The sequence below is a fragment of the Hypanus sabinus genome, unplaced genomic scaffold (genome assembly GCF_030144855.1).
Source record: "Hypanus sabinus isolate sHypSab1 unplaced genomic scaffold, sHypSab1.hap1 scaffold_910, whole genome shotgun sequence".
Taxonomy (NCBI): Eukaryota; Metazoa; Chordata; class Chondrichthyes; order Myliobatiformes; family Dasyatidae; genus Hypanus; species Hypanus sabinus.
In genome coordinates this window covers 32,422-48,422 of record NW_026781763.1, presented here as the reverse complement: position 1 = coordinate 48,422, position 16,001 = coordinate 32,422, and the positions used below count along the sequence as shown (strand labels likewise).

The 16,001-nt window shown below is 41.9% G+C and overlaps 1 protein-coding gene across 1 annotated transcript; it reads right to left on the bottom strand.

Moving 5' to 3' along the window:
• Nucleotides 1-8,082: 8,082 nt before the first annotated feature.
• On the bottom strand, nt 8,083-9,240 carry LOC132390461 (N-acetyllactosaminide beta-1,3-N-acetylglucosaminyltransferase 3-like). The gene has a single exon (XM_059963074.1). The coding sequence runs from the start codon at nt 9,238-9,240 to the stop codon at nt 8,083-8,085; it is 1,158 nt and encodes a 385-aa protein (XP_059819057.1).
• Nucleotides 9,241-16,001: the final 6,761 nt, after the last annotated feature.

The window sequence follows — 16,001 nt, the reverse complement described above, 5'->3', positions numbered from 1 at the left end:
CCAATGATAACAAGGGAGGCAGACGAGGAACCCATTGTTCAGGTTATGTTAGAAGGGCAACTGACACCAATGATGATAGATACTGGAGCCCCGTACACTTATGTACAGCCACAGTACGTCCTTCACCTTCCCATGTCAGGAAAGTTTATTAAGATGGTAGGGTTCTCGGGGAAAACACAGTTGACACAGTGCACGGCTCCAGTGCAGTTGAGAATGGGAAATAAAGGAATTGTTTTGCCGGTGCTAGTATTTAAAGGAACTCCGATTAATTCGTTAGGCAGAGATGCCTTATTGAAACTGGAATTAAAATTAGAATGCACCAGAAATGGGCTGAATGTGGAAAGAGCAGGGGCTCAATTGATAGTGCGAGAAGGCAAGAAGGCTAATGTCTTTTGGATAGGAGACATCGCAGATCAGATCCAGGGAACCTGGGAAAAATGGAAAAAGGGCATGCAGGCTATATTACCCAGGGCTGTAACGTCCAAATCTGAGCTACACTGTACAGTGATTTTTGACGAGACTCAGAACAGGGAGTTAGAGGAGAGATGGCACCTGGAGGCATGTGCCCAACAGCACCTGGAAGGGGGTGCTGAGATCATTGGAAAGCAAGGGGCACCTTTACAAGTTAAGTGGAACACCTTTTTAGAAAAATGGTACAGGATACCGGAGGCTGCGCCCCACGTAACGTTGTTGGTAAACAAGGGATATCAGTCTAAAGACTCAGGACCCTTAGTTAAGAGTATGAATCCGTAACAGTGTGGAGGAAAATCACGACAGAGGTGTGGATATCAGAAGTCAACAATTGCATTAAAATAATGGTAAGTGTAGATATGGTAGGGACAGTGAGAGAGGTCGAAATAACCCCGCAACCACACCTGCCTTGCTGGGAAAGGAAAGAGGCCAGCAGAAAGAAAGAAGGTTAGATGAGTTGCCGTCTATTCTGTGGTCACACCATGACACGGACGGAGGGAAAATAAAAACAGCTAGTCCGGTGGAAATAAGGCTGAAAAGGGGAGCAATTCCACCCAGGATACCCTCTAAGACCAGAAGCGGAAGAGGGAATAGCATCGACAGTACAGGGGTTGCTTGAAATAGGAGTGCTTAAAAGAACAAACAGTCCATGTAATACCCCGTTGCTGCCGGTCTTAAAAGCAGATAAATCTAAATGGAGATTGGTGCATGATTTGCGGGCGGTAAATGATGTGGTAGAGGACTGGCCAGCGGTAGTCCCCAACCCACACACGCTTTTGACTAATGTTCCACCAGAAGCAAGTTACTGCTCAGTGATTGACTTATGTTCGGCTTTCCTCAGCATTCCTCTAGCCGACCTGTGTCAGTATCTGTTTGCATTTACTTACAGAGGTGCTCAGTATACCTATACCAGAATGCCGCAAGGGTTTAAACATTCACCACACGTTTTTAATCAGGTATTGAAGGCAGACGCAGAGGGCATGCCATTGGAAAGTACATTGTTACAGTATGTGGATGACCTGTTGATTTGCTCCCTCAGTAAGGAACAGTGTGAGCAGGACTCTATAACTCTGTTAGAGAAGCTGTCGCACGGAGGACATAGAGTATCCAAAAAGAAACTGCGATTTTGCACGCAGCAAGTGGAATACTTAGGCAGGGTAATATCCAAGGGAGTGAAGGCGATAGCACCAGATCAGATTGAGGTAATATCTAAGGCCCAAATACCCCAGACTGTAGGGCAGATGATGACGTTTTTGGGAAAGGCAAGTTACAGCTCAGATTGGATAGGAGAATATGCTGAGACTGTGGCACCTTTGGGAAAGATAATGAAAGAAGCAGGGCATACAAATTTGAAGAACGGCTTACAGTGGAATGGAGAGGTCTAGATAGTTTTCAATGCTATTAAGCAGGAATTGCAGTCAGCACCAGCATTAGCTTTGCCTGACTACGAGAAGGTTTTACATTTGTATGTATCCAACCGACAGGAGGGTTATGTCACAGCGGTTCTAACACAGGAGAGAGGCACAGGAAAAACAAAGCAGCCGATAGCATACTACAGTACGAGACTAGATGAGGTGGCTCAGGGGTATCCACCCTCTTATCAGGGATTGGCGGTGCTGTACTATGCATATGGAAAGACAAAATCAGTAACCCTGGGCGATCCTGTGACTCTGTACACACACCACAAAGCAGCAGAATTGCTGGAAAGAGGGAAATTTGTGCTGACGCCAGCCAGGATAGCAGCGCATCAGATGTTATTGACATTTCCAGACATAATTATACACAGATGTACTCCCAGTAATATAGCTGATTTTGACCCTTTGGGCTATGAAGGAGAACCCCATGATTGTGTAGGGAAGACGATGACATTTGCCAAATTGAAAGTAGATTTACGGTCAGAACCACTAGAGGATGCAGATGAAACGGTTCTGTTCGTAGATGGCTCTTGTTAAAGGGATTATGGTAGAAATCATGCAGGGTTCTCAGTAGTACAGCAGGATCAGTCGAGCTATAAGATTATTAGGATGGAGTCCTTTCCCCAACCGTGTTCCGCCCAACTAGCGGAAATCAAAGCCCTGACAGCTGCATGTGAAATGATTGAAGGTGAGAAAGTAGACATCTATACTGATTCTGCATATGCTCATGGAGTTTGCCATTTGTTCGGGGCAGTGTGGAAGCAGAGAGTTTTTAAAAAAAGTAATGGGGATCCCATACAACATCGTCAGCAAATTCTAGACTTAATAAAAGCCATAATGAAACCTAAAGCATTGGCTATAGTAAAATGCCAGGCACATAAAGAGGGAAATGATGTAATAACAAAGGGAAATCAAGCTGCGAATGAGGCAGCCAGAAAAGCGTCTGGATGTACATCAGCTGTCATTGCCTCCCAGGTAAGCCTAACTCCAGAACCCGAGGTAGAGGACCTAATTGAAATACAAGGTAGAACAGACAATGTGGAGACGGAAGTGGGGCCAAGCAGAACCCGGAAGGATTGTGGAGCATGGAAGACGTTTTGTTGGTAGCGCCCACCACTCTACTGACGATTCTGATTTCAGAAGCGCATGGGATGGACTATTGTGCAAGGGGGGAAGTGATAAAGAAAATAAAGGATGGTTTTTGGTTACCTTATTTACAGGCTTCAGTGGACGTTGTCTTGTCACAGTGCGAGGTATGCGCACAGGATAATGTTCGGAAGGGAATTACAACCCCAATAGGTCACATTCCTGTACCTGAAGGACCATTTAAACATCTAGTGATTGATTACGTAGATATGATAAAGACAGTGAGAGGGAAAAGATACATGCTGGTAGTAATCGATCGATTTAGCAGATGGGTGGAGGCGGTACCGTCAAGAGATCAAGGGGCAAAGACAGTGATTACATTTCTGACAAATGAAGTGATCCCAAGGTTTGAAATACCTACAGAATTTAGCTTTGACAATGGTTCAGCTTTTATCCAGAAAGTGGTCAAATTGGTACTACAAGCGCTGAGGATAAAGCAAAGATTTGCATGTGTATACTACTCTCAGTCGCAGGGCATGATAGAGAGAATTAATGGAACCCTGAAAGCATTGGACTGGCTGTTGGCAGAAAAAGGAGGAATTTGTGTGATGTTTGGAGAGAAGTGCTGCACTTTTATACCAAACAACAGTAGTCCAGAAGGATCGTTTACTAAGGCAATGTATAAGTTGAAAATTCCAAGATAGTAAGTTAAACAGAATGCAGGGTCCGGACATCAGTTTTTGACTGGTTAGAAAGTAGACTCGGAGGATGGGGAGCATGGCTGACTAAAATGGCAATAACTGTCAGTATTGTATTGTTGAGCTGTGTGCTTGTGCTGTGCTGTTTTCTTCCTTGTCTCAGATCTCTTGTCGTGCGTGCTGCAACCAAACAATTTCCGATGCTCCTGGCAATTACTGAAGCAAGCTTAGTGGGGAAAGAAACACCGAAAATGTATCGTTACAGCCTGCAACACCTGCGGGATGAATAAGAGCAAAACGACAGTGTGGGAGTAGATTGCAAGGGCTTCTGAGGCTTTTTCCCTGTTTCAGGTACAAAGGGAACAGAGTTTTGGCTCTGCGGCCCAGGGTAACAGGGAACAAATATTGTGAGGTCTTGGCGGAGAAAATTATACTTTAACCCGAGATTTGGGAATAAGTGCTTGAGTTTATTGGGGCTTTTGTGTGCGGACTCTTAGTCTTCTTTCTCTGTGTAAGACCCTATGTAGAGATGTAGATTATGTAGTCTGAGTTTGCTATTTGCTATGCATGTACCCAATTTAGTAGGAGAATGAAATCTTAAGAATGTAGAAGACAATGGTGTGTTAATGAGAGGTAGCTAAGAGATGTAGAAACAATAGTGGCGGATGTACATGTGATACGCAACTATAGACTGATTGGATATGCTAATGCAATTAAACCAGGAGATTGCTATAAAAATGCTATGTACAAGGATGGGTGGGCAATCAGCGACAAGCTCAATGACTGTATCAGCTTTGATTTGAAATTAAAGTTTATCCCTTCTTGAAGAATATTCTGCGTCTCCTGGTCGTTTGTGGGGCATCGCTGACATATCCCTCTCATCCGTGGACTTCTCCAATCATCTCTTAAAGGTTTCCATCTTCTCATGCAATAACGATCCATAAGAGCTCCGGAATCTTATATTGTTCCTCATCAGTTGAACCACTGGACCTCCAAATCATTGGCTCAAGGTCACCTGACCTACCTGGGTCACCTGGTTACTGGTCATTGTACAGAGCAACAACCAACATATGGAAATTTGCACAGCCCAGCCTTATGTAATCGTATTTTTACACCCTGACCGGTCCGAACCAGTTAAATGAGGCAACCCAGACAGAGTCTAACGAGACTACAGATTGCCTGTTTGATATGTCTGGCATTTTACATCACAAGTAGCCGCTCCTCTGAGCATGGTCTCTGGTTTTTTGCTCTGATTAGATTGTCCCAGAGTCAAGAATCAGTTCAGAGTCCACGCCCTTCACATAACAAATGGCGACTTGTTTGAGAATGGTCTCAGGTTTAGCAGATCATTACCTGAAGCTCCCTGTGTCCATATTCAGTTCCTCTGATTAAATTATTCCAGTTCAAGAATCAGTTCATAGCCCACAAAATAGGAGAAAACAGAGAGAACTGGTTTGTCTGCATCCCCGCCCTTGATCAGACTGTAGTTTCTTCTGGCCAACAGTGAGCCATTCAATCTGACACGACAGTATCTTTCTCGGATGTGCTGCCGTCTGTCTGCACCGGGGTGGATGATGGAGGTTTTGCAGAGGTGCCGAGTGCTGTAGGAGTCGAAGGGGTTTACAGAAATGCGGTGTGATGTAGGGGTTGGAACGGGTTTGTTACGTGCCCCCCGTAACGGGTTAAAAGAACCAGCAGAATTGGAACACACCTGGAGTCTGGTATTGTTACAAACAAAACACTACTTATCAGTATCTACGTAATCTCGTAATATAAAACCAGACAAATCAAACAAGTTACCAGAATTTATGCAAATCTAAGTGTGTAAATATAAAACCCCAAAATTCTTCAGCTTAGGTAGTAAATGATAGTCTTCCGATGGTATAAGAATGACGTCTGTTCAGTTTGTGATATTTTGAGTAGAAATGAGGAGAGAGAGAGAGAGAGAGAGAGAGAGAGAGAGAGAGAGAGAGAGAGAGAGAGAGAGAGAGAGAGAGAGAGAGAGAGATGATTTGTTTTCCAAGTAAGCTGATGTCGTCGATCTTTCCGTTGCCTTCCGAAGTCCTGTTAAAGTTTTGTGATCACACAAAAGAGTACCGACTTCATGCAGTAAAGCTGTCAAAGGTTAAACACACCGATAACAATCCACCAGTCACCCCTTTCCCACACTGCAATCAAAACCCAGCCTTTCGTGGTCACTGAAAGTTTATCCAGTGTCTATTCTTTCTGCATTACCCTCCGTGTCTTCCGTGTGTCAGTGTGTCTGTCTGAAAACCCAGCTGACCCTGTCTATATCCCAAACATGCTTAACATCAGCTGTCCATTACATAGCTCCGCCCTTCCGTAACCATGGCAACTCAAGAGCTCGGTGGTGTCTCTCGCTCTCTCTGAATCGCTGTACACCAACTCTCTCTCACTTTATAAAGGCACAGTCCATATATAATACACCTCAGCATCTCGTCACAGTTTTACAGATAGCGAGGGATGTCAGCACACTTCTCCACCAATTTGGAAATGCAATTTACTTGTAGTACCAAATTGGCATTTCTGTCTGTAACAAAATGAAACCCGTCTTGTGTCGGAGTGTTTTGCTAATAATGTTCGTGCAACATTATACTGAGTGATCCTGAGAACCTGACTACAGACCGCAGTCCCTGCACTATCATGGCAGAATATGGCATTAACGTCAAAACTTCTGACAGTGCGGCGGATCAGATGGATCTTGGGGTCTGAGCCCACAGAACACACAAAGCTGCTACACAGGTTGATTCTGTGGTTAAGATGGCATATAGAGCATTGGCTTTCATCAAATGTGGGATTGAGTTTCAGAGCTAAGAGGTAATGTTGCAGCTATATAGGACCCTGGTCGGATCAGACTTGGAGTACTGTGCTCAGTTATAGTTACCTCACTACAGGAAGGACATGGAAACCATAGAAAGGGTGCAGAGGAGATTTACAAGGATGTTGTCTGAATTGGGGAGCATGCCTTATGAGAATAGTTTGAGTGAACTCGGCCTTTTCTCGGAGCGATGGAGGATGAGAGGTCGCCTGATAGAGGTGTACAAGATGATGAGAGGCATTGATCGTGTGGACAGTCAGAGGCTTTCCCCAGGGCTGAAATGGCGAGCTTGAGAGGAAATAATTTAAGGTGCTTTAAAGTAAGTACAGAGGAGATGTCAGGGGTAAGTTTTTTTTTACACAGAGGGAGGTGAGTGCGTGCAATGGGCTGCCGGCGGCGGTGGTGGAGGCGGAAACGATAGAGGCTTTTAAGAGACTCCTGTATGATTACATGGAGCTTAGAAAAAGAGGGCTATGGGTAAAGCCTAGGTAGGTCGAAGGTAGGGACATGTTCGGCACAGCTCTGAGGGCCGAGGGCCCATATTGTTCTGTAGGTTTTCTATATTTCTATTCAGACGACGGTCACTGGGTTTGCCCCACCTTCCTTTAATTTGCTGTTACTAATCAATCCCAAATGCCGATTGGCCACTAGTTGATTGCTCACCGATTGCTCTATTGCACTGCCGTGAGCTGCCCCTCGGACAATGAGCCTTATCGAAGTCCCTTCCTCTCCAGATTTCCCATGTCCAGGTTGCCACTAGTCAAAGCTACCGGACTTAACTCTCAGTGATGACCGTGTCAATACCAGCAACATGACACTGGCAACCGAGTACATTGACTTAGACATGACACCTGCCAAATCTAATGCCACTCCCCTTCGCACTATATATAGACTGCCGTCTATGTATGCATATTGATCTGTTGTCCCCACATGTTCATTGATCCCTTTCCCTCTCTGCAATGTAAATACACCAGTTAAAGCCATCTCCTGCGTGTGTGCTTTTATTTGATATGTAGTTTACACAGACACAATGCAGGCTGACATTTGAGTACAGAAGTGATGACCTTAAGTTTCTCTATTCCTCCAACCATGAGACAATTTTAGATCTAGATTCTTTGTTGTTCTCACAGTTCCAGTCCAAGAAATTCATTTGTCTCTTTCACATTTTGCAAGGGTCATGTAAGAAACGGCAAGAAAAAAAACACAGATATAACTGTTGCTAAAAATTTTATTGGAGTGTTATTATACAAATGCACCAAGTTAACATGCTGTACCTATCTGCACGCAATGCAACAAGGACTGTTCACTTGAAATAACTTTACAATTGACTTAAATTGTGATGCTCCTGTCTATATTGTAATGTCATTATGGGTGCAGTCAGAATTAGGCTGAGTGATGACACCTAATATCTTTACAAACATTTGTAGAATGTAGAAAGGCGCCAACCTTATGAATTAATGAATCCTCCAATATAATTTAGGAATTAACCTTCTTACATTGCATAAACAACTGATTAACAAACACATGTTACAAACTGCATTCGATTCCAACAGTTGCTACATTCTCCCATGATTCATGTGGTCCTTTCCGTGGATGCAGACGTCTGGGGAGCATGAACACACTTCAGATTAGCATCATGCACTGCATCCCACAACAATAGCATTTCAAAAGTCCGGATACGGTGCACTAGCAGCAACTCACGGTAATAGCAAGGATTGAAAGATTCATCTTGGGTAGAAGGAACACTAAATCCAGCTGTCCTAAATCCGCTATGGTGATGTGGGGCTAGTCCAGCCTTGGCCAGACACATCCCAAAAAATACATCATCAATGGGGTACAGTTCAAGGTCTTGGGCCATGTGGAAAATGATGTGAGCTGTATACACAGACATGAGTATGCCCGCTCCACTAATGTATGGTGGGTAAAACTTGATGGTGGTCAATATTTCTGGTATATAATACTTACTCGACTTCTGGCGTTTGGGCCCAAACCCATAAATGAGTCGGCCCATAAACAGGTGTTGCTGAACCTTCATGCCTAGCAAATAGTCAACCATGTTATCGGTGTTGACAAAGGCATCATCATCTGCACTAAAGATGAATTTAGCACTAGGGCAAAATTCACTGACCCACTGCAGCAACTTGTATTGTTTGAGGGTGAGGTTGTAAAAGGTATCCAAGAAATCCCATTGTAGTATATCTCTGTGTTCTCTGTTTTCCATGGCTAACAGCTGATTCAATTTCCTATTTTTATTTTGGTCAGAAGAGACACCAGAAATAAAGACTCTCTTAATTAGGACCCCATTGAATTCGCGTTCTTTGCCCCAAGTCTTCCTTATCATTTCCCACCGATCCTGATTGAAAGGGTGAGATTTGATCACCAGCAGCAGGAAGACATTCTGAGATCCTTCTCGACCACCACATTTGTCTGGAACATTTTGAATCATGTCAAATTCTCGACAGTGTTTATACATCAAGTAGTTTTTTATGTGCTCTTTCTCTTGATGAAATGAGGACAGGTGCACCAATGTCGTGTTCGCGTGGCACTTTGGCTTGAGCACTGATTCAGTTGCATCACCAGTAACAACCTTGGGCAGGTCATTGCGATGAACAGTTTCTGCAACAACATCAGTCTCTCGACATTGGTCATTATCCCAGAACATGAAGAACAATCCCAGAGTAATCAGAACACCCAGCACTACTTTCTCATGGAATCGCCGATGTCTTCTCATCTTTCACCTGAAGTACAGAAAAAAAATTGATTAATTCAAAGAAAACTTTACATTTCCATGATGCTTGAGAAGAATGGGAAGTTTAAGCTGTAATGAAGATCACTAATGCTTTGTAATATTGACCCCAAAATGTTGGTGAGGTAAGGAATAGGCAGAGCCCTACACGCTGCTGAAAGTTTAATTAACCTGAAGCATTCCATCCCAGCAGAAAAACAAATCTACCTATAGGATATCATCTCTGTCATTAAACTGAAAGTCGCATAGTTTATTTCTGGGCCTTAAAGGTATATGATTCCAAAGGCTTTATTCCACCTCGCTTCACAGCTCTCATCACTCCTCTCGGGGCTTAAACTGAGCTGGGCCAGACATAGAGCAATATAGCACAATGCAGGGATTTTTGCCCATGATGTTGCACCGACCTTTTAATCTGCTCCAAGATCAATTGATCCCTACTCTCTCAAATAGATGTCCATTATTCTTTCATCCATGTGTCTATCTAAAAGCCTCTTAAATCTCACTGATACATCTACCCTTATCACTTCCCAGGCTGTGCATTCCATACAGCCACCATTTTCTTTTTGTTAAAAAAATACTACTTCTGACAAACCCCTATACTTTTCTCTAATCACCTTAACATCATGCCCCCTGATATTAGTCATTTCTGCCCTGGGGAAATGTTGTTGGCTCTCCATTCTATCTATGCCTCTTATCAGCGTTTTCACTTCTATCAAATCAACAGTCCCCAACCCCCCCCCCCCCCATCTTTGCTCTAAGAGGAAGGTCCCAGCTCGGTCACCATTCAGGTTGAGTTCACAGGTTACTGATACTATAGAAGATGATGTATTATTGACCATTGATTAGTAACTGAATATATGGCAGTGCAGGGAAGGTAACGTGTTAGTACAGCTACTGAAAGCATCTGATTTTCGTGGTATTTCAACCTGGTTTATGTATACCTACAATAGGAGAAACAAAGAGAAGTATACTCAAGGAACTTGGCTTTTTGCTTCTATCTTAACCAGAGAATTGTATTCTGTTACGCATCCCGTAACTGGATCACTTACCAGCAAAGATAGAGAGGTCCGTTGAAGTCTGATGGCATTACTTTAAAAAGTTTTTTATTGATAAAGGGGCACAAAAATAAGGTTAATACAAACATTCAGGTAATGTCCGTCATCAATACTAAATCTAAAAGCGCGGGTATAATAATAATCAGTAAGCTCTATCGTTGTCTAGGGGATAACGAATTGTCCAATGGAAATATACGGTTCACTGCATTTCGACAAGCTGCCGGCTTTTGGTTGTCGCTGTGGTGCACTTTGTTGGAGAGAGAGAGAAATAGGAATAGAATGGAACAGTTACCCTGCGGGTTTTCCAACCTTTATGATTTTGATCCGTCGGATTCTCGTTGGTGTGGCCGTTCACTTGTGGCCTCTCCTTTAGCTAAAGCCGTTCTTCCGTGGTAAGGCCGCCAATCCCAGGCAAGGGAAGGACACACACGAACCCCTCACCGGCTGTCGCTATTAAACGCTGTCACAGGATTTCTAGCGTGTCTTCTGGTGCGTCTGAGGGGCCGTCTTTACAGACCCTCTTTTATCTGGACTCACGGGGTCTCAATCAGGTTGGGATGATGCAATCTTTCCCCGTCACCCAGACCACGTTGCCCTGAGGGTTTGCTCGTAACCCAGTCCCCATTCCACAAAGGTGTCTCCAAGAGACAATGGCGGTTTCCGTGGCTTTGTCTTGCTGAGGGGCCAGGCCACATTCCAAAAACCTTGAGGCTCCTCTCTCATTTCCTGAGTCCAAGACCCGAGTTGTTGCTGTTGAACCCACTTCCACCACTTGTTCTGGTAGCTACTTCCGGGTACTCACTGTCCTCTGTGTACAGAAGTTATCACCAAGGTCTCTTTTCAATTTTCCTCCTCTTCTCTTCTATCTGTGATCTCTCATTTTGGACTCTCCAACTTTCCAATAATGACAATCCATCTTATCAATAACCCTTATGATTTTAAACTTCTGAGGTCACCTCCCATACTCCAAGGTATAAAGGTCCAGCATGGGCAACCTCTCTGTAACTCGCGCCCTCTAGACCAAACATACATCCTCCTAAATCTCTTCTGCACCCTCTCCAACTTGGCAGCGTCTTTCCTATAACAGGGTAACCAAAATTGAAGAGAATATTCCAAAAGTGGTCTCAACAACAACTTATGTAACTGCAAATAATGCCCCGCCCCTAAACTCTACACCATAACTGATGAAGGCTAGCATGCTGAACGCTTTTTTCACCATCTTGCTTTTTAGTGAACTATGTATTTGTCAATGCCTTGCCTTTCATTGTATCAGCCCTACTCCATTTGAATGTCTATTGCTACGTATTCAGGCAACAATAAATATATGAGTTCGGCAAGGGTTTATATAACAAATAACACTTTTATTAAATACTGAAAACAAACCCCCCAAAAGTAAACAGACACTAACGTAACCGGAAACACCTGCTGTGCGACAGCTCAAACTGTTCTCAAAACGATGCAGTTTAAACAGTTCTTAAAGCGATGTTGCAAAAACAGTTCTTTTAAAGTAGTATTGCCAAAAGTTCGAAATGCTCACATTTCATTTAAAAGGAGAGACTGTATAAGACGATTTAAATACTCTTTCACGTCGTTTTGCTTCGATCCCCGACGTCGAACATTTCCCACGAAGTATTTACGAAACGAAACGGCTTAAAGGCACTGACCTTTCCTTTATCACACTGTCCTCAATCTTCTGCTAACCCGCAGAGATTAACACGAGAACAGTCAACGAATTCCTCCTAGATAAGGTCGAACCCGTTTCACCGTCGTAAATCGATTCTGCTCGATCTTTAACTCCCGAACTCCGAACTTCACACTCTACTGATTCTCAAACTAATAGCATTGTAAATAAACTGCTGACAATGAGCTTTTAAACTTCAGGCATTAGATAAAACTTCATCTTTCAACTAAACTGCGTCATTCCATTAAATCACGCAGTGGCATGAAGTCAACTTCGCAAATCCAGTCACGAACTGCCCCTCCTCACAGCAGTCTTCCTTTTATAAACTGTAAAAAAAACTATCACGTGATCTCTACTGGCGGGAAAATGACGTCACTCCACCAGCACGAGACCATTACCTCAAGTCCAGTATAGCTTCACCCCCAGTCACGTGACAAGGGTACCACTGTCATATGTCACGAGTACGTAACACCTCCCTCCCAAAAAAAACATTTTTGTTCTGACAAGAACAAAAATTTTGAACAATTGCTTACAAGAAAACAATTGCATAAATGTTATAACATATATAATATAAAATACCATCATATAACAGCTTATAACTCACAATTCAGTAGGAGTGTTACAATTGAAAAAAAAACACTCCATAAATAAAATTGCATTGTACATTCAACATCGAGATAGACAATCAGGAACCACATTATCTTTACCTTTAATATGAGTTATCACAATATTGTACTATTGTAACATCAAACTCAGATTTAATAATCTTCTGTTTTTGTTTTTCATATTACTCAGAAAAACTAATAGGTTATGATCAGTGTTTACAATAAGTGGTTATTGAGTTATACCAACATATACCTCAAAATATTCCAAAGCTAAAACAAGAGATAACAATTCTTTCTCTATTGTCGAATAGTTTCATTGATGCTTATTAAATTTCTTAGAAAAATAAGCTACTGGATGATCAACCTCATCACCCTCATTCCTTTTGCAATAATACTGCTCCTGCAGCCTCATCACTAGCATCCGCAGCCAATGAAAACGATTTTTCAAAGTCAGGTGCCTTAAGCACAGGTTGTTGACATATCATTATTTTCAATTATTCAAATGCTTCTTGACAAGGCACTGTCCAAACAAACTTCACATTCTTCTGCAGAAGGTTAGGTAATGGAAGGGCAACATTAGCAAAATTCTTACAAAATTTTCGATAATATCCTACCATTCCCAAGAATCTTCTGAGAGTTTTTTTTTTTTCCCATGTTGGAGTGGGAATCTCTAAAATTGCCTGAATATTTGCCTGAACAGTAGCTACCTTACGTTGACCCACAACATAACCAAGGTAAGTCACAGTGGCATGTCCAAATTCACCCTTAACTAAATTAATAGTTAAGTTAGCTTTTGAAAGCCTTTCCAACAATTTCTCCACCGCAATAATGTGTGCTTCTCAGTTATTATTTCCTGTCGCTAAATCATCAATATAAGCATCAGTATCTTTCAATCCCTGTATCAGAGAGTTAATCATCCTCTGGAAAGTACCTGGGGCATTCTTCATCCCAAATGGAAGAACATTATACTCATATAATCCAGATGCATTTACAAATGCAGGAATCTCCCTACATCTGTCTGTTAATGGAACACACCAATACCCTTTCAAAAAATCAATCTTTTTAAGGAACTTTGCTTTTCCAACTTCATCTACACAATCATCTACACTAGGAATTCGATAAGCATCTGTTTTCGTTACAGCATTCTCCTTCCTATAGTCCGTACAAAACCTAATACTACCATCTGGCTTTGGCACCATAACACATGGCGAACTCCAGTTCGAGTTAGAATGTCTAATGATATTATTCTCTAACATATATTCAGTTTCCTTCTCAGCAAGTTCACATTTTTCTATGTTCATCCTATATGGGTGTTGTTTAATAGGTTTGGCATCTCCAACATCTACATCATGTGAAGCTATAGTAGTCCTTCTCGGAACATCTGGAAACAACTCCTTATATTTAAAATTTAATTCCTTCATCTGTTGTTTCTGCTCTAGCTGTAAATGTGCTAATTTCTCATCAATATTTTCCAGAATGGTTGAATATGGAAACCTAAAAGAAACAATCTTGGATTTAGAATGAAAGTCAGATGAATCATCTATCACGTTCCTAGTTAAACCAAACTCATTCTCACTAACCACAACTGTAGCAGTAGCAGATTGTTTCTCAGAATATGGTTTTATCATATTTATATGGCAAAGCTGTGTTGACCTTCTACGATCTGGAGTTTTTATCACGTAATCCACATAATTGATTTTAGACACAATTTCATAAGGACCATGAAATCTAGCTTGTAAAGGATTTGTCTGCACTGGGAGAAGAGCCAACACCTTATCTCCAGGCTTAAACATCCTCATCCTAGCTTCCTTATCATACCAAGTCTTCATTTTCTCCTGAGCCAACATTAAATTTTCCTTGGCTAAGCTATAAGCTTAATGTAACCTGTCCTTAAATTTCAACACATAGTCCAACAAATTAGTGTGTACTTCCTTACTAATCCACTGTTCTTTCAATTAAGCTAAAGGTCCTCTAAATCTGTCTCCAAACACAAGTTCAAATGGACTAAAACCTAAAGATTCCTGAACCGATTCCCTTACTGCAAATAAAAGTAAGTTTATACACTCATTCCAGTCACTTTCATTTTCAACACAATATGTCCTAATCATATTCCTGAGGGTAGAATGAAACCTCTCCAAGGCACCTTGCGACTCTGGATAGTATGCAGACGAAGTAATTTGCTTAGCTCCCAATTTATAAACTATCTGTTGAAACAATCCAGACATAAAATTACTGCCTTGATCAGTTAGTATCTCCTTAGGTAATCCAAAATAAGTAAAGAATTTTATCAGAGCCTTTGTCACAGTTTGAGCTGTTATATTCCTAAGTGGTACTGCCTCTGGAAACCTAGATGAAGTACACATGATAGTCAACAAATACTGACAACCAGTTTTTGTCTTTGGTAATGGACCATCACCATCTACAATAACTTTAGAAAACGGTTCACCAAATGCTGGAATAGGTTGTCATGGAGCTACTGGCGTAACCTGATTTGGTTTACGCACAATTTGACAAGTATGGCACGTTTTACAAAACCTCGCCATATCTTTTCTTAGACCAGGACAGTAAAAATGTTTTAAAATCTTGTCCACAGTTTTCCTTACCCCTTGATGTCCACCTAAAGGCACACTATGAGCTAACGTCAGAATCTCATTTCCATAAACTTTCGGGACAACTACCTGGTAAACAACATTCCAATCCTCACTTGCTGGAATTGTAGGCGATCTCCCCTTCCTCAACAACACTCCTTTTTCCAAGTAATATCCTACTGGCACTTTCTCAATTTCACTACCTAGTAAAGCTTGTTCTCTTTATTTCATAATCTCAGTCTCCATTCTGCTCTGCTATCATCTCCTTCCGGGACAGAGATAAATCTTCATAGTCAGACTTCCTCCAAGAATCTTGTACAAACAACGAAGATAAGAAAGTCTCTGACTCATTCTCAAATCTCGAATCCTGAGTTGAACTGTCCTGTGTAAAAACCTCATTCTGCACATCAAACTTTTTAGCCATGGTTCTAGACACAACACAGGAAGAATCTGTGTTAGAATTCAACTCTGGTTCCTCTGACTCCATTGTCAAATGCACTTCAGGAAAAACTTGTCCACCTCTCAAGTCATTACCTAACAATAAAGAAATACCCTTCACAGGTTAGCTATGCTGTATTCCTACTTTAACAAATCCAGTAACTAACCCTGATTTTAAATTTACTTTATGTAAATACAGGCATAAAAACACTCCCAACACCTCTTATGTAATTTACCTCACCAGTATCAGACTCTTCATCAAACATCAACACACTGTCTGACATCAGTGATTGAGAAGCTCCAGTGTCCCTAAGGATTTTTATTGGCACCAGAGTAGATCCTTCTTTCAAGGATACAAACTCTTCAGTGATAAAATGAT